General features: G+C 40.2%; 1 protein-coding gene across 1 annotated transcript; it reads right to left on the reverse strand.

The window, feature by feature from the left end:
• Positions 1 to 1,050: 1,050 nt before the first annotated feature.
• FASTKD1 (FAST kinase domains 1) lies at positions 1,051 to 16,052 on the reverse strand. Its single transcript, XM_086750964.1, has 13 exons — positions 15,597 to 16,052; positions 13,462 to 13,587; positions 11,895 to 12,293; positions 10,654 to 10,764; positions 9,337 to 9,468; positions 7,849 to 8,335; positions 6,948 to 7,062; positions 6,116 to 6,244; positions 5,224 to 5,355; positions 4,062 to 4,175; positions 3,635 to 3,776; positions 2,930 to 3,044; positions 1,051 to 1,942 (listed from the first exon to the last, which is right to left on the reverse strand). The coding sequence occupies exons 1-13, from the start codon at positions 15,929 to 15,931 to the stop codon at positions 1,853 to 1,855; spliced, it is 2,427 nt and encodes an 808-aa protein (XP_086607090.1). The 5' UTR covers positions 15,932 to 16,052; the 3' UTR covers positions 1,051 to 1,852.
• Between the last annotated feature and the right edge of the window lie 5,975 nt (positions 16,053 to 22,027).

Here is a 22,027-nt window from a genome sequence, read left to right on the forward strand (position 1 = left end):
TACGCTCCCAGGTCGCCACCTGAAGGACATCTGTACAGAAGCAGGGTCATGCAAGAGCCCGGACTTGTAGCCCACCTTCTGAGATTTGAACCTCTATCTATGCTTGTCGTCTCCATTTTACAGAAAATAGAACGTGTGTAGTCTTTCTGTGTGCTGTGCCTTCAATGACATTTCCTCAAAGCACTTGTTTTCGACATCTTGGAGCCGTTGTCTGTTTGATGCCATAAGCAGACAGCCAGCTACTATTTTTTTCAGGCATCCCACAAACATAAGGGCTGCCTTAAGCATCCCACAAACGTAAACGAAGCACCTTGCAGCTTAGATCTGTTCTGTCTGTTTCTCCTGGCTTTTCGTTAGTGTCTTGATTTGTATTCAGTCAAGAAAATTATTTTCTTCTGCTACTGAGTAGTGAAAAAAAAAAAGTGACAGTCAAGTGCATAATGGTCAATTCAGAAATGCAGATGCTTACCTCTGCCACGTTTCAAAGGAATTAGTAAAAAGAATCTGTATTGCTCCTACTAAAAAAGCAAGAAAACATATACACATTGTGTGTGTGAAAGAGATGGGCACAGCTCGCAGTCACGATGAGGTAATGGCAGCTGTAGTCACAACATGGCTGCCTCTGAAAATGGGCTGATTTGCAGAATGACCACTCTGCAGTCACTGCTCTACAGTGATTGTTCTCCTGGCTATTCCGCTTTTTCCTTCTACATCTCAGTATCTTATGCCTCCTGACACAAACCCTGGCTGAGCATGATCTGAGGAAGCCTGGTAACTGGCAGATGGTTTTGAAACATGATAAATAAGCCAGCAATGTTTTTCACTACCAGTAACCAAGGTGGTTGTCACTCTCTGCAGACTTTTCTTGGTCTCAGTTCTTGGTTTCAATTTTCAGCCTAATTTTGCTCTTTTGAACACCGTCTTATTTACAGAACAGGCAGATTAGATGGTTTGTCTAATTTTGTTTTATTTCTATCAGCAAGGGCTAGTGCAATGCATGATGCCATAATAATAAATTCCAGTAATTATCCAATTACTAGTAAGTGCCTATGTCTGACATAAGCATTATTTTCTCCTTATCTTGTATAAATCTTTCAGGTATCCCTTCCAAGTTGCATTTAACTGGAATGCAGGTGTTTCAAGGGTCTGGGTGGCTGCCAGACCTCTAGAAATAGTCTATTTTATACGTATGTAAAGGTGTTCCAGAAGGCTCAAGCCATACTTCTGCACACGCCACATCACAGGGTAGGAGAAGCAGCTGGAAGTTCCTCACCGCACAACACCCTCCCCCGACAGAGACACCCACAGTACCTCTGTTCTGGAAGATGGAAATAAAATGGCTGTAATAGCAGTCCTATTCTTAGTAAATCTGCATTTCAGTTTCTTAGTTTCACAGTACAGATACTGTTTGATCCCTGTTGCTCATCCTGTCACATGCAGGAGGACAGACATAGTTTCCAGTAGATCTGCTGTTTCCTCTCTCACAGTCAAAAGAGTATTTCCAGCTTTTCTTTGCGCAGTTTTACGTCTGGCTCTGTGCTATTTATTTAGGAGATAATAATGTAATTTTATGGCAAAAGTGTCACAGACTTACGTACTTAAAGAACAGCTTTCAGATAATGGGAGATTTTAAGCATCCTTATCACATCTTCATAGCCCCCTGTGACCTGCCTTTTGCAATCCCTAACAAATTGAGGATTAAATCTCTTGACACCTGATGCCCCATGGTAAGCCTTGGTTCAGCTGACTCACAGATAAAGAGATTTTTGAAACTAAATATTCCAGAATTATAGTAAGTTTAATAGTACATAAAGCGTTTGCATAAAAAGTACTTCTTGCTGCATGTCTGACATCACTGTATTCCATATAGATGCCTTCTCAGATATTCTAGCTGTTCACCTTTTTTTGACAGAACCATAGAATTCCATTCAAAGTGAGGAATCTGTAGAACAGAATCATACAAACTGAGTGTTAACATTGGTATAAACTACATACCATCTCATAGCAAAGAAAAAGCTCTTCGATATCTGTTGTTCTCCACTTGAAGATATTTAATCATGTTTCCTTCTAAAAGCTAGGCTTATTCTAATACTGAAAAGATTAATTTCTCAATGTAAGAGTTTTCTTAAATTAAGTACAGTCAGTTTGCTTCCAAAAAGCAGCATAGGTGCAGATATATAAAGCAGATGCCCGCACAATACAGGCCATGACAACTCCATTACACCATTTCCCACCTTCAGAAACCCAAATCGGGAGAAAAACCCCCAAGTCATTATAGTTTGTAATGTTAATATATCAAACTGGAGTAGTGTATCAGTAGCATAACATTTACTCTTGGGGCAATATGAGAAAGGATGATTGTCCTATTAAAAAAACCCAACAAACTTAAAGAAGAATTCTAGCTAAAATTAGAGTAGGTGAGTAATTATATATACAGGAGAATCTGCATTCTCCATTGCTCAAATGTTTCTACACTGGTGGCTGTGAATTATCTATGGCCACTAATGTTCCCTCTCACAGTACTATCACTGCAGCAGACAGACAGCATCCATATCCCAGCTAGCAGCTGCTGTAAGCATCTCTCTATCACTCGAGGAGAGTATGTTCAATGTTTTTCTAGTGAAGTAGTTAAGTCTTTGGTGAATCTAACTGAAACTCCTTCTCCTTTACTGAGACTACGTCAAGATTGCTGGTTTGCCTGCAGTAAAGTAAAACTTGAACCCTTTTACTTCCGTTTTCCTGCAGCCGTTTTCAGTTCTATGAAGTCCTTACACCATCTTGAGAACATCTTGGAATTCCCCCCTAAATACAAAAATTGCTCTTAACCAGTAGGTGCTTTTAACTATTAAAACTATCTTTAAATCTGTTGCAAGGAAAATGTTTCAATCTGTATCAATCAATGTACTGTAGAGTACTGCTGACTGCTCACCTGAACTACCCGGTACCCCAGCATTTCCAGGTGTCGTTTTTTCACTGCAGATTCTCCTTTCAGGTGATGTGAATCTTTGCTAAAAGCTTTTGAATTAAGAAATTCCAAAGCAATTCTGCAAAGGACAAAAACGTGCATTTACTTTCAGGTCCTATCTGAATAGTGAGAAGTGGCATTTCTAGGTCAGTATTGATAGTTGCAGCAAGACTATTACTGGATAAACCTGACAATTCATATAACATTATGCTCAGCAATAAAATGGGGGGGGGCAGTTTTTCCAAAGTAGCCTTTGCTCTCACATCGGTCTGCTGGTGGTGAGTAACTGCATTTGCATCAATTGTTTTCTTTTCCCTTTTTGGTTGGTGTTTGTTTTTTTTTTAAAATCTTCTTTCTTCTCTTCACTTATTAAACTGTCTTAATCGCAATCCAGGAGATTTTTCCTCGCTTTTGCCCTCCAGATTCTCTCCCTCATCACACTGCAGGGGAGTGAGTGAGCAACTGGGTGGGAGCTTAGTTGCCAGTTTGGGTCAACCCACCATACCTAGGAATGCTAAACCTCGTAAGGCTCTCAAAAAAGGAAAAGAAAAATAAATAACCTAGGGGTTGCAACAACCGTTTAGGACATAAGCATCAAAAACCTGGTCTAAACTTGATCTAAAATTGGAAGCTTGGAAGAGCTGATGTCTAAGAATTTGATGTACTAACCTCTGAGCTCCTGGTGGCAGAACCTTTCTCCCTTCATCCTTGATGTCATGTCTGAAGTGTATTCCTTCCACATCTTCCAAAGCTATATTCTGAGCCATATAGGAAAGAGGCTTTTTATTTTCATCCAGAACACACTCAAAATCTGCAAGAAAGCACAACAAACCTGTTTACTGACAAAAAAAAAAAAAAAAAAAGCTAAAGAACTTGATCTGTACAGTGTTTACTTCTAGAAAAACTAAATGATAACCAGAGATACTCAACATTATTTATATTATGCAGAGCTTTTTAGAAACTGTATTTTATACAGCAGTTTCTTCTTTGCAGTTATCTTGTGGCCACATGCCCAGGGGCTTCCTTATCTTGCTGATATCCTAAGGTAGCGATATCAGAGGTCTCCATAACAATCCTTAGAGGACTAACTTCTCACCTATTTCATAGTAGTATGGTGTGCGAACAGATATTCTTGCATAATGGCTCCCTCCTAAGATCTCTGTCAGCATTCTGTGAACATGCTGTCGCAGTGGATTTATTCGGCTACTGCCTACAAAGAGAAAATAAAAAATTCATACATCAAAACTTCCACAGCCAAAGTTTTGAAAACAGCACTTTGTGACACTGCATTTTTGACAGTCAGCCTACTGAATTGAATCTTTTCCACAGATCCCTGGTGTTATTCCATCATAATTCAGAGACCATGTGATCATCTTTTGGGTTGAAAGTGGCAGGTGCCTATTGAGCATGAATTTCAAACTAAGATTTGCCACCCCAGGAGTTTTCTGGTTCACACACTACAAGCACTTTAGTTTAAGGTTTCACCGGTTGGATTTTGTTTGCTTTTAATCATGCTTAGACAAATAAGTATTTACTTACTTTGCATCTACTACAGGCACACCACACTATGTGTCACTTCTCTGTGGCAGATTGTTTAATACCTTGCTCCATGAAACATCTCCAGTCTCAGAGATAAAGCAGCTGAGTTTGATGGATATCAAAGCAGATTTCCCCCACGAGAATTAGTGGAGGAGATACTGAGCTTGCATCAACTGGGTTTTCTAGGCTGATCACTATTCTGAAAGATCTCCGCTGCTACACTTGATCACTAGCCTACTTCTCAGTCTCTCGTCCTTGATGGATCTTGATTCTTCTGAGGAAGATGACAGCAGTGAGTTCAAAAGGAGGTAGCAAAAATGTTCACCTTGAAAAATTTTAAGTCAAATATTGTCTTGTAAGTGAAGCAGGGATCAAAGTGACCCATCTCCTCCAGCAGGCAATCCTAATGATCCTGCCTCTCCATCCTCCATGCCATATATACACTGTTTCTGTGTATTTAAATTTTATCTCTTATGAAGAAATATTCCATCTCTATTACATTAATTCTCACAGGGAAAACTGCCTTGCTGTATCTGTCACACTACTAAGTGGCTGCACTTTTCAAGAACAGATCCTCAGCAGATAGTAGGGTGCACCTTTCTAAGCTTCTATTGTGTGCTAGTGTCAACATGACAGTTTTAAAAGCAGTGTCTAGCAGACTGTTGAAAATAGACTGTTACTAGTAACAAGGGCAGCTTTTTCTCTCCTAAATTACTTACTGTTACGAAAGACACGTTGGCAGTAGTGCTCATGAAACCAAGGGATGTGAAACTCTGGGCATTCCAGACAGACTGCTCTGTTCAATTTCATGAGGTGCAAGCAGACCCTCTGCTTTAGGGCACGAGGCAGGACTGAGTTAAACAAAATAAAAAGGTGTGAACTGAAATGTCAAAAATCCAATACACCGAACTAAATAGCTATCTCTGAATTCCTTACTAGAGATGCAAATATCTGTATACTATGGCCTTTATAAAATTCATGCTGCAGAATCTTAGAAAGGTTTTCAAAATCTCTGAGGAAAAAATGAAAAAAAAAAGTTTTGCTCAATATTGAGAACAACAGCAAGAGAGAAGAAAGAAGCAATTTAAACTCTCTTCTGTCATTTAACTTTTAATGAAGTGGCTGAAGGCAACATAGCAACAGTACATTAATAGCGAACAACATACGGCTAGAAAGTAAACAGTCAGACAAACACTCTGTTTTTTATTCAGAGAGAAGAGACCGGCAGGACTCTTCTTGCAGGTAAGAATCCCACTTTATTTCTTGAGCTTTGTGACTATTTCTGGTAATAAATACCACACTCAGGTAATTTTACTTCCAATAAAATTGAAGAATTACTAAATACTAAGTGCAGTAAGTTGACTACAAAATTTGTTTTAAATGTGCTTCTCTCATCTGCAATACAAGTCTGTACTTCCAAAACAAAGCACAAATTTTTGTTCATTCCTTCCCTTTTAGCACCCAGATAATGACTAGGTTATATAGAGAGGTCTTTCCAGAAAAGTGAATTGTTTAAAGAGTAATTCTACTTCTCAAGTCATACATAGGTCCACAATTCCATTTTACATCAAATGCTACATAACCAAATTCAACAAAGAACTACATATCTACCTTCAAGTTGAGCATCCAGTTTGCTTAGGAAAGAAACATTAAATATCCTCGTTATCAGAACTGGAGGAAAATACCTAGCCACTGCCAAAACATGACCAAGCAGCACCAAGTGGTAAGTTTCAAAACAACCTTTAAAAAACAGACAGAAATCCATATTAACATATGACATAAAGTTGAAAGGATTTGCAATGCCCTCCCCCAGCCTCCCAAATCATCCAAGTTTCTCTCTCAATGTACTAAATGAACACCCAGGCAGATTAGGGACTACCTCTGCTAACTGCACCAAGGAGTAAGCTAAGTCTTGCCAGGTCTTTGCAGGAGAAAACTAGTCTTAAAAAAAAGGTAACTCCACAATATTTTAGTGGACAGCAAATTTTCACAGTTCTGTGAGCCTGTATCATCAATCAAGAAAAAAAAGTCTCTACACATTTCCTCTAAAACTTAGCCATTTCTTTGTGATGAATCACAAAATATATCCTGTCTCCAAATGAGAATTCCTTGGGGAACACCACAACAATTCTATCCAATAACAGCACAGGGAATTAATCAGAATATTCACTCCATTTTTACTACGCTCAAGATACCTTGCTAGTCCCTTATGAACAGTACTTTTTAAGAATGAAATGAAGCTGGAAAACTCAACAGAAGCATACACTGAATCCTTGTCATGGCTTAACTCCAGTAGGCAGAGTATCAGTAGTAACATTCAGACACAGTTTTTTCTTTGCTTAAAAAAAATGCCATCCTATTCCCATTTTTATTCAATACAAATAATATCTCCCAGTTATACTTATTTAATCAGTATCAGAAGATCTTTGTCTAATGCACTCACTCAAGTTAGGAGTAAGATACTGGATACAACTCTCAAAGAATTCTTCATTGTCAGGAGGGTCATAATTCAGAGCAGAGAAAAGGAAGAGAATAAAATAGATTTCAAAGGGGTGAATCTGGAAAATAAAAAAAAAGGACATCCTACATTAAGTTACTGCAAAATATTCTAATATTGCTTTAAAATATAAAAGGATTTTATAATTCATTCAGAACTGGGAGATTTAAGACTAGATGAGCTATTTTCTTAATTTTTTTTTGGTCAACTTTTCCTGGAGAAAATATTAAAAAAATAAAATGCAGAAATCATTACAATTGCAGCTATGGCTAAAATTTAAAAACTATTTCATGTAGATGATCCAAGTGTTTCTGTATACTTTAAAGAAGCTTTTAAAAAGGTTTCCCATTAAGGTCTTGAAGAAACTAAACTGTCTCAGAATAAAATCAAATATCTATATAAATACCAGATTGAGGAGAAAAATAAAAGACAGAAAAAAAAAAAAAAAAAACCAGAGTCATTTTGACCAGAAAGACAGGCTATTAGCAAAATCTCCATGAGAACGAGTAATGTAAAAATATATGCCATGTGATGTGACTACTTGTAAAGAAGTTAAAAAAATATTTAAGATGGTCGAATGTAAAGCTGAATGCAAAGGGTTATGGTTGACCTAGCACAGATTGACTGAACAATAAAATAAGAAAGGAAAATTAAAGAGAAGTAAGTGCAAAATAATATACACAGAAGCAAAACAGTTTTGAATGAACACAGAAAAAGATGAGCTCCAAGTCAGGTACACTGAAGAAAACTCTTAGAAACACTGTGTGGATTGTACTCTGAAACACATTAACTACTAACCTATTCTTACCGAATAACTTACACAGCAGATAGAAAGAAACTGTAATACCTTGTCCATATTTTCAACAGTCACAGAAGCTATTCTGTCAAGTAATGAAGGACAACGGCGGTTTGTTTTTATGAGAAAAACAGACAACTGTAATACATTTGCCCATGTTATTTGGCCTATCAAGTGCTGACACGCAGCCACAGTTTCCTCACTGAGGACTTCTTCAAACCACTCTCCATTCACGTGTGTAAGTTCTTCCAACAGAAGATTTAAGTTGTTGGCTTTCTGAAGCCTCTGAAATCCACAGTCATTCAGTTTTTGCAGAAGCTTTACACATAGCTCAGAACTGTTTTGCCAGTGCAACTGGTCATAATGATTCCATTTGACAAGAGTTGTAGCAATGCAATTCAAATGATGGAGCTTGCATTGAGGCAGAACTGCTGCTGCTTTGTTTATAATGATTTCTTCCACTTGAAAGGAAGGAAGCATGGCCAGGACACGAATTATTGCCGCAATATCAGCAGGTATGACACTAGATTTTAAAAAACTGGAAGAGCGATAGAAATAAAAACAGACCATCAATACTGACAAAGTGCAAATGTTTAAAAAAAATACGTTACATGCATGAAAATTCTATTTTAAAAGTCAAAAGCTGCACATCAAATATAAAATAAGTAGAACATTCATGACATGGTAGAAATTCACACAGCTAGTGACTACCATCTTTTTTCATTGAGATTAACTTCTTCCTTCTAATGTATTCAAAACTGAAAAAAGGGAAGGCAGGGAGCACGTCAGTCAGCTGGTGAGGCTTCAACTGTTACTCTTAAACACAGAAGTCCTTGGTAAAGGCAGAAGGTCCATCTTTGTTAACAGAGTCTGTGGGTCTCTGGGCCTGGATAATTTCTGTGATTTCTGTCCTGGGGAGCATCACGTTCTGAGGTGCCTGAGGAACATGAAGGCATCATCCACAACAAACATGAACAGCTAGGGCACTGCATTCCTATAGAGGCTGAGCAATGGAATCAACAGTGACAGATCTCTTCTCACACAATTCCAGAAATGGTTTCCCTTTCTATGCTGCAACTGTACAAGCCCAAGAACTAACTATACAGTTCTTCAATCAAAAGAAGAGTACTTCTGCTGCACACGTTCACTTGTCCCAACCATGGCATTCTTACTGTATATTTTTCACTACTTGTTCCTTCAGACAAAGACGATATTAATACTTGCCCTTCCTATAAAGCACCAAAGTTTCCTGTTCATTGTCATTATATTGCAGTAGCCAAGGGGCAAAAAAAAAATCTATTTTTAAAAGCTATCATCTCTATTAGCAGATACTATAGATACTGGGTCTATAGTCAAGACAATATCCACTTCCTATCCTCTGATTTACATGGTTAATAGAATCAAATACTTTTAACAGTTTGTTACTTCTTCATATTTTATGGAAACAAAACAATTTAACATCTTAGCTTGTAATTTAAAATACTAAGTCAACAACTGTTAAATACTTAAATAGCTACATTTCCAAGAATACACACTTACCCAAACAGCAACATTTTTAGTTTGGCAAACAGCTCCAGATCGTGGCAACGCAATGCCACCAAGTACTGTGCTAACTTTACCAACTGTAACACATGATAGCTATCCAAGTGTTTGTGCAGAACAGAAGCCATTCTGAATACAAAGAGAAAAAGATGACACGGTATTATGCTAATACAGGAGATACAGCAAAACGCAACATCCCACACGAAGAAGGGGTGTCCCGTGGTGCACAGTACCTATCTGGAGGGTTGCACACACCTGCACTCCTCTCCACCCCAGTTTTGACATGTTGTGTTGTGTTCCACTAACACACAGCAGGTTCTCTCCACTTAGTGGATTGCAAAATTGAAGCCTTCATGACAGCAAAACAGCTACTTTGCTCTAATAATTTCTGTTGCGGATTTTACAACCAGTTAAATTTAGAGTGGACCAAGAATGGGATAGACTAGAAGAGCATCACCAGCTTCAGCACCACTGTACTCAGTTATGTAACAGTGGTTGCTACAGCTATGTTGGTCTAAAGCTGCAAGAGGCAGCTAGATTTCAAGGGTAAAATAATACCTTAAGACCCTTTTAAGACAGTGAGATTCAAGGAGAAAAACCATGAATTCACCTGCTCTTCCCTTTAATACCACTCCAGTCCACAGTACTACTTGTCCTTTTTCTTCCAAGGATCTATTTCGCTTATACAACTACATTTAATCCAGTTACTGCTCACAACCTGCATTTAACTCTACTGCATCTGTGACATATCTGGTGCTACATCTTCCATGCCCAAAACCTCAACTGCTTTTCCCTTCATTGTACGACAGATATTACCTCTCCCTATAAACAATGCTCAATTTACAACTGCAGAATATCTGGTCCAGGTTCTTAAAGATGCAAGACTTAATAGTTCCAAACAGGGCACAAAGACTTTTGAAGAAACAATTCACATCAGTAACAGGATCTCCTAGATAGGACACATTCTCTGCAACTTTCTATATGCTCATTTGTCTCACCAGTTTACAGTAATTGTCAGAGGCTAAGTTTACTCAAATAGGATAATGTATTTGTAAACAAGCCAAAAACTATATTACATTAACTTAGTAGGGTTGAAACGCCCTTCTATGAAATTTCTAAATTGCCTCAATTACTTCTGGGTCAAGCTGCGATACTCTAAGCTCTGTAATAGCTAATTATATATCGTGTATATGCATGTGTGTGCAAGTGATACACTCTCCACTCCCAATTTCCTGGGTATTATATAGTTTTCCATACTAAATGGAAGTAGTTTACCTAGAGAATACAACTTCTTAGTAGTATAAAAAAAATTACTTTTTGAGTAGATGAGAATTTCTGCATTTCATTTTCTGCATCGTCTTCAGTATTACCAATACTTGGTGACTGCTAAGTTCTTCTGCCATGAGCGCTGCAGTTGCTAACAACCTAAAGAGGAAAAGAAAAGCTCTATTTCCTGAAGAAAAACAGTTTAAAATCTCCAGCAAAGACTGCAGCCATTTTCTTTGTCTAGGAGGGAAAGAACTAGTAGACTACTTCAGGAAACACAGAAAAATAAACTTTCCCAGACTAGAGACCTTTGTTCTGTGGACTCTTCTTCTAAACAGTTAATCTGTATGGCACAGATAGAGATGTAAGTGTGTTAGATCAGTACATATTGCTCTGGTGCTAGAAACCAGCAAGTCCAACAATTCTGAAAGTAGACAAGAAGTAGGGAAGGTACTCTAAGACACCAAACAATTCATGATCAATCAGCAAGCTATAGATAACAGAATCAAACATGAGCTGAACTGGTTCTGGGGCATTGATTTTTAACAAAAATAAAATAATTTTTAAAATCCAGAAAAAGCTTTTGGAACTGTCAGCTATGGCAAAACTAACATAGGCTTGCAGTTTATCCAGATCTCTGAATAGAGGCAAATGTTCATGAATAAAAGTCTGAAAAATATGACTAATTGTAAATAATACAGCAAATTCTGCCTAAACTGCAGACTTTGAGAGATCTATGACTAATACCACCTCCAAATAGGATTTTGTAGAACAAGAAAAACAGCAGAGAAATATCTGCCACACAATACTATGCTCTAATTGCTAAATAAATGCTGAAGGGTTCCCTGCTGACGACCTTTCATATAGAATAGGATGTACAGCAAACTGGGACAGGACAAGACTCAGGCTATTTCAGCTACTGCCAGTCTTAAAAAGGAAAAAGCAACACATATCACTGCATATATTTCTCAAGGGAAAGACAGAAAGTTTCTTACTACCGTCCACTGCGAAAGAAAGGCTATAGTGTAAGAGACGGAGCTACAAGAGGGCCTTGCGTAACAGCTTTCACATACCCCTTGATTACTGGATCCAGCTTTCCATGCAACTGTTTTAAGACAAACTGCTATGACAGTGTTTCCATAATGAAATAATACATCACTACAAAGTTACAACTAGGAAACCTACTGCTCAGCTCACAGATGGGCCCAGAAACTCCTCCAAACAGCAGTATATTTCTGTGCAAAACTATGTACATATCATAAATAAGACAAAACTGTTAATAGACTTACCTCTGTCTTATCTTGGATCCTGCTATAGGCCCAAGAGTAAAAAATAATTTTGCAAAGGTTTCAGGATGATAATAATCATCTATTGTTTCAGACAGTAGCTGTTTAGCAACCAAGCGGAATTCAGCATTGTCAAAACTCAGCTGCTCGTACAGTCCAAAAATAAGGCTAATACTGTGAATATCAAGATGGGAGGCACATTTAAGGAAAATCTTGTTGCATTTTTCTATCAATGGATGATATCTCAGATTAACATTCTGAAGAAATTGTAGTATTCTTTTGGCATAATTGAAGTGGACTTCATTCTTTTCTTCCAAGAGCTGTCCAGCCTTGTGTAGTAATCGATCTCGAAAGCTCTGTGAGATAACATCAGATATGCTGACCATCAGCACTGACAAAATCCTAAAAAATTCAAAAGATTTTACACTTACACATTGAATGTGATAAGTAATAAATGTTAGATTTCCTAAATAAACTACACAAAGAAAGAACATTAGTCAGGGTGTTGCTGGCTTCTGCCTAAAAAAATAATTTTAAATCTAACACATAAAAAACAGATGAGCAAAACCCATTAATCCTACTAAAGCCAAAACTCTGCTTTCAGTGAATTTCTGAAATGCTTGGGATTTTTCAACCATCTCTTATAAAGTTGTATGCGATGAAATTGTTTTCTTAAGGCAAAACCCTGACTTGCCTGATTCAAATTTGCAAAAAGATGTTGTTCAATGGAAACTAAAGAAATGTAAAAAATTCTCAAGTGACAGAATGGGGAGAAGAGTCATTGCCACTCCTAAAGAAAGAGTCCCTTCCTAAGGGAATAAAACTTACGACCACAGGGAAAGTAATTTCTGTAAAGAAATGCAGTCCCATTCAGAAAGTTTTATATATGCAGGCTCCTCACATCCACAGCGGTAAGTGCTGGGACCACTGGTGCTGTATAAAGCAGAAAAAAGGAAGAGCAGCCTTTGCTGCAAATGCCCAGGGGGAACAGAGGCAAGAAAAAGAAGCCTGGACTTCTTTGACTAGGGCCAGGTTTTAAGTAATTTTAATATTAGTGTAATGCACCAGCCATGCTAGCAAGAGAACTGATTAATTCGATTTGATTTTTAAAAAATGCTCTGAAGATAATAAAAATAACATTGCTTTAAGACTTTTATTGCAATTCTCAACAGTAAACTAAATCGATGTCGCAGTAGAAAAACTATCAATGTCAAGGAAGAAAAACATCTCCTGGTGAGTTAGCCTCTAAATTGTCAAAAAAGACTATGTAAAATTTACAATCAGTATAAAGCAATATCTGCTGGTTTTCCACTATAAGTAGAATATTAGTTTTAATCAAATCTTTAAATTGGTTATAAAGAAATTCTTCACAAAATCATTGGGAAAACGCATTCACCTAAGCAGACCTGTCCATGAAAATCAATGCATGAATACCAATCACCTCTTTCCCACAAACACCAAACGGAAGAAAATCAACCTCCAGTTGAGAAAAAGGGAGTGTTCAGCAAAGGCAGTCCAGTAATTGTGACACATTGCTTCTCCTGCTACTCAGTTTCATTCTGACACTTACCTTACATCCTGTATAGAATCCAGTTTCAAGTCCACCACATGAGCTACTTTGCCAATTACAGGACTGAAATGTCTGTGCTGCTTGTACAAACACAGTGCGAATTTAGACAGAGCTGGCAAACTAAGCCTGTAAGACATCAAAGACAGACAGACAGAATATTTACCTTTCATTTCTAGGGAATAACTAAAGACAAAAATCTACTTCAACAATTATTGTGCTGGTTTTAGCTGTGACAGAGTTAATGTTCTTCATGGTAGCTAGTATGAGGCTGTGTTTTGGATCTGTGCTGGATCAGTGTTGGTAACACAGGGATGTTTTAGTTATTGCTGAGCAGTGCTTACACAGAGTCAAGACCTTTTCTGCTTCTCACACCACCCCACCAGCGAGGAGGCTGGGGCTGCACAAGAAGGTGGGAAGGGGTACAGCTGGGAGAGCTGACCCCAACTGACCAAAGGGATATTCCATCGCATATGACGTCACGCTCAGCAAGAGTTGGGGGAAGAGGAAGGAAGGGGAGGATGTTTGGAGTTACGGCATTTGTCTTCCCAAGTAACCGTTAAGTGTGATGGAGCCCTGCTTTCCTGGAGATGGCTGAACATCTGCCTACCAGTGGGAAGTACTGAATGAATTTCTTGGTTTGCTTTGCTTGCACGTACAGCTTTTGCTTTACTTTTTAGTCTGTCTTTATCTCAACCCACGAGTTTTCCTTTCTTTCTGATTCTCTCCCTCATATCACCTGAAGGGGGAAGGCAAAGCAAGCAGCTGCGTGGTACTTAGTTGCTGGCGGGGGTTAAGCCACAACAATTATATAAAAAACAAGATTATATTTAAATTATAAAACAAGGAAACAAAATATCTAAGCATCTTCTATTTGGTCACCTATAGTGATACCTTGGACTTAGCCAAAACACCTAGGTATTTCATATTAAAGCATATTGCACAAATGGAGCTCTACAAAAATCACAAGTTCTTTGCTTAACCAGATCAGTCTTAAGAAATCTATAAAGATTACATTCTCAAGCAATGATGTGAAATAGCTAAAATGAATGCAAGCAATTTATCACCCGAACGTCATTTCGTGTTCAAGCTACACTGAATTTATTTACTTGTCAAGATGCCCCAGGTGTTAAGCTGGGAGAGGTAATTCTGTCATGCTGGTGCCAAGACGGACACTAGCTTCTGCAATTAACCCAAGATTGAAGAACGAAAATTACAATATTAAAAAAAAAAAAAAAAAAAATCAAAACAACCCAAGAAAAAAACAACAACAAAAACCACACAAAGGGAAAATGCTGATGTTTTAATACAAGGCTTTTACTAAAATTGAGATGAGCAGGGTTCTAACCATTTAAGAGTTGGACAAGTACTAAGACAAAATTGTAAATATTAAAACCTGCAATTCACTTGAAACACATAAATCTACATAGACAATACATTTCAAAATCTTAAGTACTTGTCAGTCCCCGCTGTTGCAGTATCTGAATCTCTCAAGCATTTGCGTACCAAAGTCCATTAATACGCAAAGCCTCTATATGCATAATTTCCAAAACCTTAAAGAAAACAATTGACATTTAAAATATGCAAATAATGTTTAAAATATCTCATAAATTCTCTTTGAGAACTCTGTGTAGCCTCACGTGAAGCAAATCGCACTTGCAACTTAGACATTTCACACAGCATAGTAGTATAGCACTTGCCTTTCTAATCTTTTCCACGCTTCTGTAACAAGCACTCCTGCCAGAGAATTGTGGTGTTCAACGTTGAGCCTTCAGAAGAAAGACATAATCGTTTGAAGTTTGCTTCAAAAGTTACAAAGAAATAAGATGTATGCCCTTTCATTATATATCATGATGTTTTACTTTTCTGTTGCTCCCTCCATTCAAACAGATTATAAACATTTGTGCATTAATAATCACAACTCCATTTACTAGGAGTGTAAAACAGATCAGCTCTGCCTGCATCTCAAAAACTGAAGCACAGGACGTTAAGTTGTCTGCATCACACAGTCAGAGTACGGACACTGGGACAGGACAGTCTCCCAGTCTCCTTACAGGATGGCTTTGTAGTCAAAATTCCATCTCTTTATTACCAAATACAAAAAATATAAATGTAGAATTCAACAAAACGCTGCTTACCTCAGAATACTATATAGGGTGTCCACTATGGCCTCATCTTCCATGTGTTCCACCTTGTTTTCTGCTAAAATGCAAAGGGTAAGAAACTGGGAGTGATTTCTTATATAGTCACTAGTCCTTAAGAGAAGTGGCCTCTTCTTTTGCAATTGCCACAGCACGTTCAATGCAATTCCCACATGTTTTTCAGAAAGCTTGGCCTTGTTCCTTTCAACAAGGCTGAACACTTCATCTTCATGGGTGCAGCTATTTATGTGGCTCAAAAGCAGATCGCTGCTCAGAGTCCGAGCTTGGTAATGTCTCAGTGTAAACAAACAAACCTGCCTCAAACAAAGCATTTTGCTATGCCTACCACCTATCTTTAAAGTGTCCAGAAAGATTCTTCTTTCACTTTTCACAGTAAACCATGTTGTTACAAAGAACAAACTCAAGTATTTGAAAAACAGAAGATTATTTTTCTTTCATCCTGTATGGTCACTGTATTAAGAAGAATTCAATTCCGAGGTACCTGTAATGACACAGAATTAAAGCAGTTAAGTACAGTCATAACTACTAGCTAAAAATCAATGTCTCTACCTTTTAATGTTCTAAGTACGGCAAGCTTAAGAAGAACCTACAGCTTGGATTCTTCTCAGAGATGCTCCCAACAATGAACACTGACATGCTCACAAGCACTAAGAAAAATTAGCCCAGTTGGTGGATTTAGAAACCTGCCCCCCCCAGACTTTCCAGGTAATTAAAAATACTTTTTCTGTTCTCTTTTGCTACATAGATGCATGTGGATGGAGTAAATCAGATACAGTGACAATACGTCAAAAGCAGAAGCGATTTGAATGTTTCACCAATAGCTTCTAATCAGAAGCTGCAGTACAGAGTTATCAGAATTACTGAACTATATAACCTACCTAGTTTAAAGAGAAAAAAAAAGAAAGCATTTCCTTTCTAATAACATTATAGTAAAATACAGCTTGAAAACCAGCAAAAATTTTTAACCTTTTCGTATGACCGTGTCCTGGAGTCCTAGCTGCAAGTGAATAGGTTTTTCTCCTTAATTCTGTTTTAGAGAACTAAGACAGCATCAAACACCTTTAAGAGAATACTGATATATTTAATTTTTTTTTTTTAAATTTCAAGTATTGTATTATAGAACATTAACCAAAAGCTTTTTATTAGTGTATTTTTGCCTTGCTTACTGTTCCTCTATTTTCATATGTACATCTGATGGAAAAAATAGTTACAATATCAATTAACGTTTACTCCCCACAGTACTGGCAAGCTAAGCTCCCAGGAGACGGGATGAAGCAGCTACCTGAAGAGAATATAAAAACTTCAGGCTCATAGAATTTTGTTGTAAGCCCTGGTAACACCACCTTTCCCCTTTTTGTGCTGCAGTGTGCCTTGCGTCCCGTATCCTAATGACTGAGAACTAGGATCTCTATCATTCTACAGGAAGTTTCCAAACATTTCTGCTTCTGGAAAGTATTTAGCAGATGTAAGTGATTTACCACAAACTTGTATGCAATTGTAATTAATTCTAATATCTTATAAAAAGGAAATCAATAGGAAACACTGGATGTTTTGAAACTTACAAATATATAGATTAAAACCAGGAAATCTGTATCTACTTAATAAACTGTTTCTGAAGTTTTCTACTTACCAAGCGAAATATATACTAAAAAGACAATAAATTCTTAAAAATAATTTCCTATCAGTTGAAACACAGTAAGCATTTTCAAGGCTGCATTACAAACTACAGTGAACCAGGGAGTCTTCCACAAAGCAGAAAATGTGCACACCCACCACTCCCCAAGTTTAACACGTATTCAGGTAACCAAGCGCTAAGAGCTGCTTGTGCGGTATAGAGTGTTTTTCACCCGTCTGACAGACAGTTTTCCTGAGCCGTGCCGCGGGCAGTGCAGCACCCCTGCCACAGGGGTACGGGCAGCGGCCTACCTCCCCCCCCGCCTTTGCCCCGCACCTCGGCTGCTGCCGGGTCACCCGCGGAAACCCTGCCTGCTCCCACTTGCGGGCTGCCTCCTCCTTTCCTGCCGGGAGATTCTGACCCAGAAGCGCTTCAGAAGGAGCGGGGGAAAGGCTGAGCAGCCACGCAGGCCTCCAAGCGGCGGCGGGCGGGAAGGGGACGACCAGGGCCCCGCTGCCCTCACCCGCACGCAGAGGGCAAACCGCAGCGTTAGGCTCGAGGCCCCCGCCCAGCGCTCCCTCGGCCACGTTTCGCCCAACACCGGCTGCATCAAGCCCGTACGCTCTGGGAGGAAGGGGGCACTGCCGTGCTCGGCGGGAGGAAGCTCCGAGCCCGGCCCCCCGGAACCGCCTGGCTCCAGCCTGCCCTCCCCGCCGCGGGAGGGGTCCTGGGCCGCGGCCCCAGCCCGCCCGTACCGGCAGCCGCCGCCGGAGCACAGCGGGAGGGCCGCGCCGCACCCTGGCCTGGCCTCGCCTCCTGCCTGGCGGCGGCCGCTGAGGCACAGCCGGCGAGGTTCTCTGCGCGCCTGCGGAGCGGCCGCCGAGGCGGGGCCGGCGGGGGCACGGCCCAGCTGCCGCAGGCCAAAGCTGCGGGCGCGGCGTGCGAGGTGTGTGCTAGCGCTGGCTTAGGCGAGGGCTATTGAAACGGCGAACTCCAGCACCCGGCTAGGTGAAATAAGAAAACAAAGGAATCAGCGTGGCCTGCGCAACTTCTGAGACCTCCCTGTGCCCGCAGAACATGATCTGGGAAGTCCTTAGCTTACTTTTTCACAAGACTCTTCCTGCATCCAAGCCCCGGATGGAGACCGCTCGCTCAAAACAAGCGCGTGGTTTGGCTGGGCAACGCCATGGGCCTCTGCGCTGTTACTGTGCATCTGCCCCAAGACAGCACTGCCCGTGAGCCGAGATGTCAGCAAATGTCTGAAAGGGGAAAGTCCAACCACTTAGATCTTCCAAAGGAAATAAAAACAGTGTAAAAGTTCCAAGGTCACCTTGATTATTGAGGTCATATTAATAAACACAATGTTTATATAGCACATTCTGAGGGGAATGAAAGTCTTCCTTGCCTAAAAAAATCCCAAAGAGACTGAAGTTCAGGAGTGAAGTTTGAGAGTCTGGCTTCATGTACTGGGAGTAACATTATTTTACACTGTAAATTTTTTATGATTTAAAAAAAAAAGTGGAAAATGTATGCATTTTGGAACATAAATCTAACATGTTGCAATATGTATGTTGCTTATATTGTATATATATAGCTCCAGATCATCTTTCTGGACCTTTTTTCACCATCATGGATAATAACAAAGACATTTAGATAAAATCATAACAATCTCAGATTGCTCTAAAATTCGTTCTAAAAGCATAAACAGGACTATTCCTGCGATCAAATTTTAATTGAATTGACTAGCTGTTTTGCAGCTCTCTATTAAAGGTTTGGGTTTTCAACTTTTTGTCTGTTGCTGATCATATGTGTACCTCATCTACTGGACACTGAAGTGATGGGGCCTGGGTAACAGGCCTGAGCCAGAGCTGACCCATGGATGATCTGCATCGCAGTGCTACGTTCAGCAGGATTGTGTTGTTTTAATTTTAAATTCTTCATTATAGACAGAGTGTGAGAAAGTACATCACAAGAATGGATAACAACTCTGGCCTTGTGTATGAAAAAACAGAAGGTAGGCAATAGAGAAGCGTTACATCACAGCAACTCCCTCGTTCCTCTTTTGAGCTATGGCCAAGCTCTAGAGCAGGGGCCAACAGGGTAACTGAACCCAGATTATTCTGTATTTTAGAATAATGAAAGTTGTTTATTTAGCACTGTAAAAGGCTGGACCCTCTTGCAGTGATTTTGAAGACCTCACCTACGAGTGAACGCACTGTGTAGGACCTCCCAGTTGCCGGGACAGGCTCTCCAAATCCTTGCTGCAACCGGCGCTCCCCAGCGACTGCAGATCTGGATGACGGTAACATTTTAATAGAGTAATTGGTGATGTATCTTTCTTAATCACTATACTTATTTTCATGTAGTAATGATTAGATGCATTACCTTTACATGCTATTACTGTTAATCTGTTGATAATCACTACTAATCATTTATTGCCTTCTCCATTTGAATAAATCAAGTGAAACTTAAGTTTGTGGAGTGTTTTGGTATTTGAATCTTTTGTGCTGATCCTGCTCTGAGGTAAAAGACACCTATGAATACGGAACTCAAACTAATAAAACAGCCTAGATTTTATTTACTACAGATCTGTAGAGTTTTAGAAAAACAGCATGTACATTTTTTAACTGGATTTGTAACAGTTTTTCTAATTGTAAAATGTGTTACTGGAACAGCTCCTGTACCCTTCTGCTACCAAATCCAGATCACCTTAGTTACAGCCTACATAGGCATGCAAGTAACAGAGTAAGACCCAAACCCTGTCAGGTGATCTCCAAGAGTGGCACTTACCTCCTTCAAGAATCTCAGGCCTTGTGCAAACTCACATAAGGACTCCAAGGTATCTGATGCCCCACCTTAGAGGAAAACTATTCCATGTTCATATGAAGGGGACTTCTGCAAATCATATGGCTTTTCGTTTACAAGATGCTGAATTTTTTACTTGTCAAGTACATTTGGATGAAATAAATTAATAATGCCTAAAACCAATTAAAAATGCTAGATAAATTACCTTAAATTTGGACAGACAAGGGAAGAAAAGATTTATCAAAACATGGATTGTTGAAAGCCAGTGTTGATTTACTAAACAGAAATTAAGTCACCAGCTTCTTCAGGATTTCAGAACTCACAAGTGTCAATTGCTCAATTTTTAATTTTTTTCCCTAGAAATTCAGAAGGAGAAAATTTATTTTCCTGCTTTCAACAGACTTCTCATTAGCCAGTCACAGGACTTCCATTACCTCCTGTTATGTGGAGGTAATACGCACTGTTCTGAATTCAAACCCTTCAAAGGAGGTACGTACTTGTTCTGGTTTTGTTAGTGAGGGGGGGGCTAAGGTGGCAGCTTCTGTAGGAAACTGCTAGAAGTCGCTCCCCTTTGTTCAGTGGACTCGGCCGGGCCTAGGGCGGACCCACTGCTGGCCAAGGCCGAACCAATTGGTAGCAGAATGTTCCATGATAACACCTCTGCGATAACGTATTTAAGAAGGGGAAAACAGAAAAAAAAATGGAGAAGATGTGAAGTAGCTGAGCGGAGGCAGAGAGGGGGAGGCGTGAGCCTCATGGGCCTTGCAGGCCTCACCCTCTGGCCTCCCACCGGGCAGCCGACTGGGCCCAACTCGGCCCGGCCCGGCTGCAAGAAGTGGAGAGGAGATGAGATGTGAATAAGATGTAAAAAGGATCCTAAGAGGCGTCTGCCAGCCTGTTGTGAGGAACGGCTGCAGACGCCAAGGTCAGTTCAGAAGGAGGGGGAGGAGTAATGCGGCTCCTGGCCAACATTCCCCTGCAGCCTGTGGTGACGACCATGGTGGAGCAGGTTGTCCCCCTGCAGCCCATGGAGGTCCACGGAGTGGCAGAGATCCACCTGCAGCCCGTGGAGGACCCCACGCCAGAGCAGGTGGAGGCCTGAAGGAGGCTGTGGCCCGTGGAGGGCCTGCTGGGGCAGCTGTTCTGGAGGGACTGCACCCCGTGGAAGAGATGACCCACACTGGAGCAGTTTCACGAAGGACTGTGGCCCATGGGAGGGACCCCACGCTGGAGCAGAGGAGGAACGTGAGAAGTTCTTCCCCCGACAATGAAGTAGCAGCGTAAAACAATGCGTGATGAACTGACCGCGACCCCCATTCCCTTCCCCCCCTCCGCCCCCCCACCCCGTGCCGCTCAGGAGGGGAAGGGAGGGGTGGGGGGAGGTTATCTTGTTCCCTGTCTCATTCTCCTGCTAATTTTAGAAATAAATGAATAGTTTTCCCCAAGTCGAGTCTGTTTTGCCCGTGACGGTAACTTTAAGGATTTCTCCCCGTCCTTATCTCAAACCTTGAGCTGTTTTTTCTTATATCATCTCCTCCTATTCTCTCGGAGGGTGGGGGGAGCAAGAGAGAGACTGGGTAGTCTGGTCCCGATCGGGGCTGAACTACGACAGTACTTCTGTTTAAGTCTTATGTTAGAAGGTGCTCATAGCTTTATGCATTGTCAGAAACTTTCATGTCCCTATTTTTAAGATAGAATCATAGATTAGTTCGGATTGGAAGGGACCTTTAAAGGTCATCTATTCAACCCCCCTCCAAGGAGCAGGGACATCTCCAACCAGATCAGGTTGCTCAGAGCCCCGTCCAGCCTGGCCTTGAATGTTTCCAGGGATGGGGCATCAACCACCTCTCTGGGCAACCTGGGACAGTGCTCCACCACCCTCATTGTAAAAAAATTCTTCCTGATATCTAGTCTGGATCTACCTCCTTCTAGTTTAAAACCATTACCCCTTGTCCTATCACCACTTATTGCAAGATAAATTGAAATT

The sequence above is a fragment of the Chlamydotis macqueenii genome, chromosome 6 (genome assembly GCF_036417535.1).
Source record: "Chlamydotis macqueenii isolate bChlMac1 chromosome 6, bChlMac1.mat, whole genome shotgun sequence".
Taxonomy (NCBI): Eukaryota; Metazoa; Chordata; class Aves; order Otidiformes; family Otididae; genus Chlamydotis; species Chlamydotis macqueenii.

Excerpts from the sequence above, each read along its gene's own strand:
- FASTKD1 (XM_086750964.1), bottom strand. The coding sequence starts at position 15,931 with ATGCTTTGTTTGAGGCAGGTTTGTTTGTTTACACTGAGACATTACCAA. Across the intron at positions 10,765-11,894 it reads GGATCCAAGATAAGACAGAG|GTTGTTAGCAACTGCAGCGC; the intron begins GTAAGTCTATTA and ends TTTCCTCTTTAG. Across the intron at positions 8,336-9,336 it reads CTAAAAATGTTGCTGTTTGG|TTTTTTAAAATCTAGTGTCA; the intron begins GTAAGTGTGTAT and ends TCGCTCTTCCAG.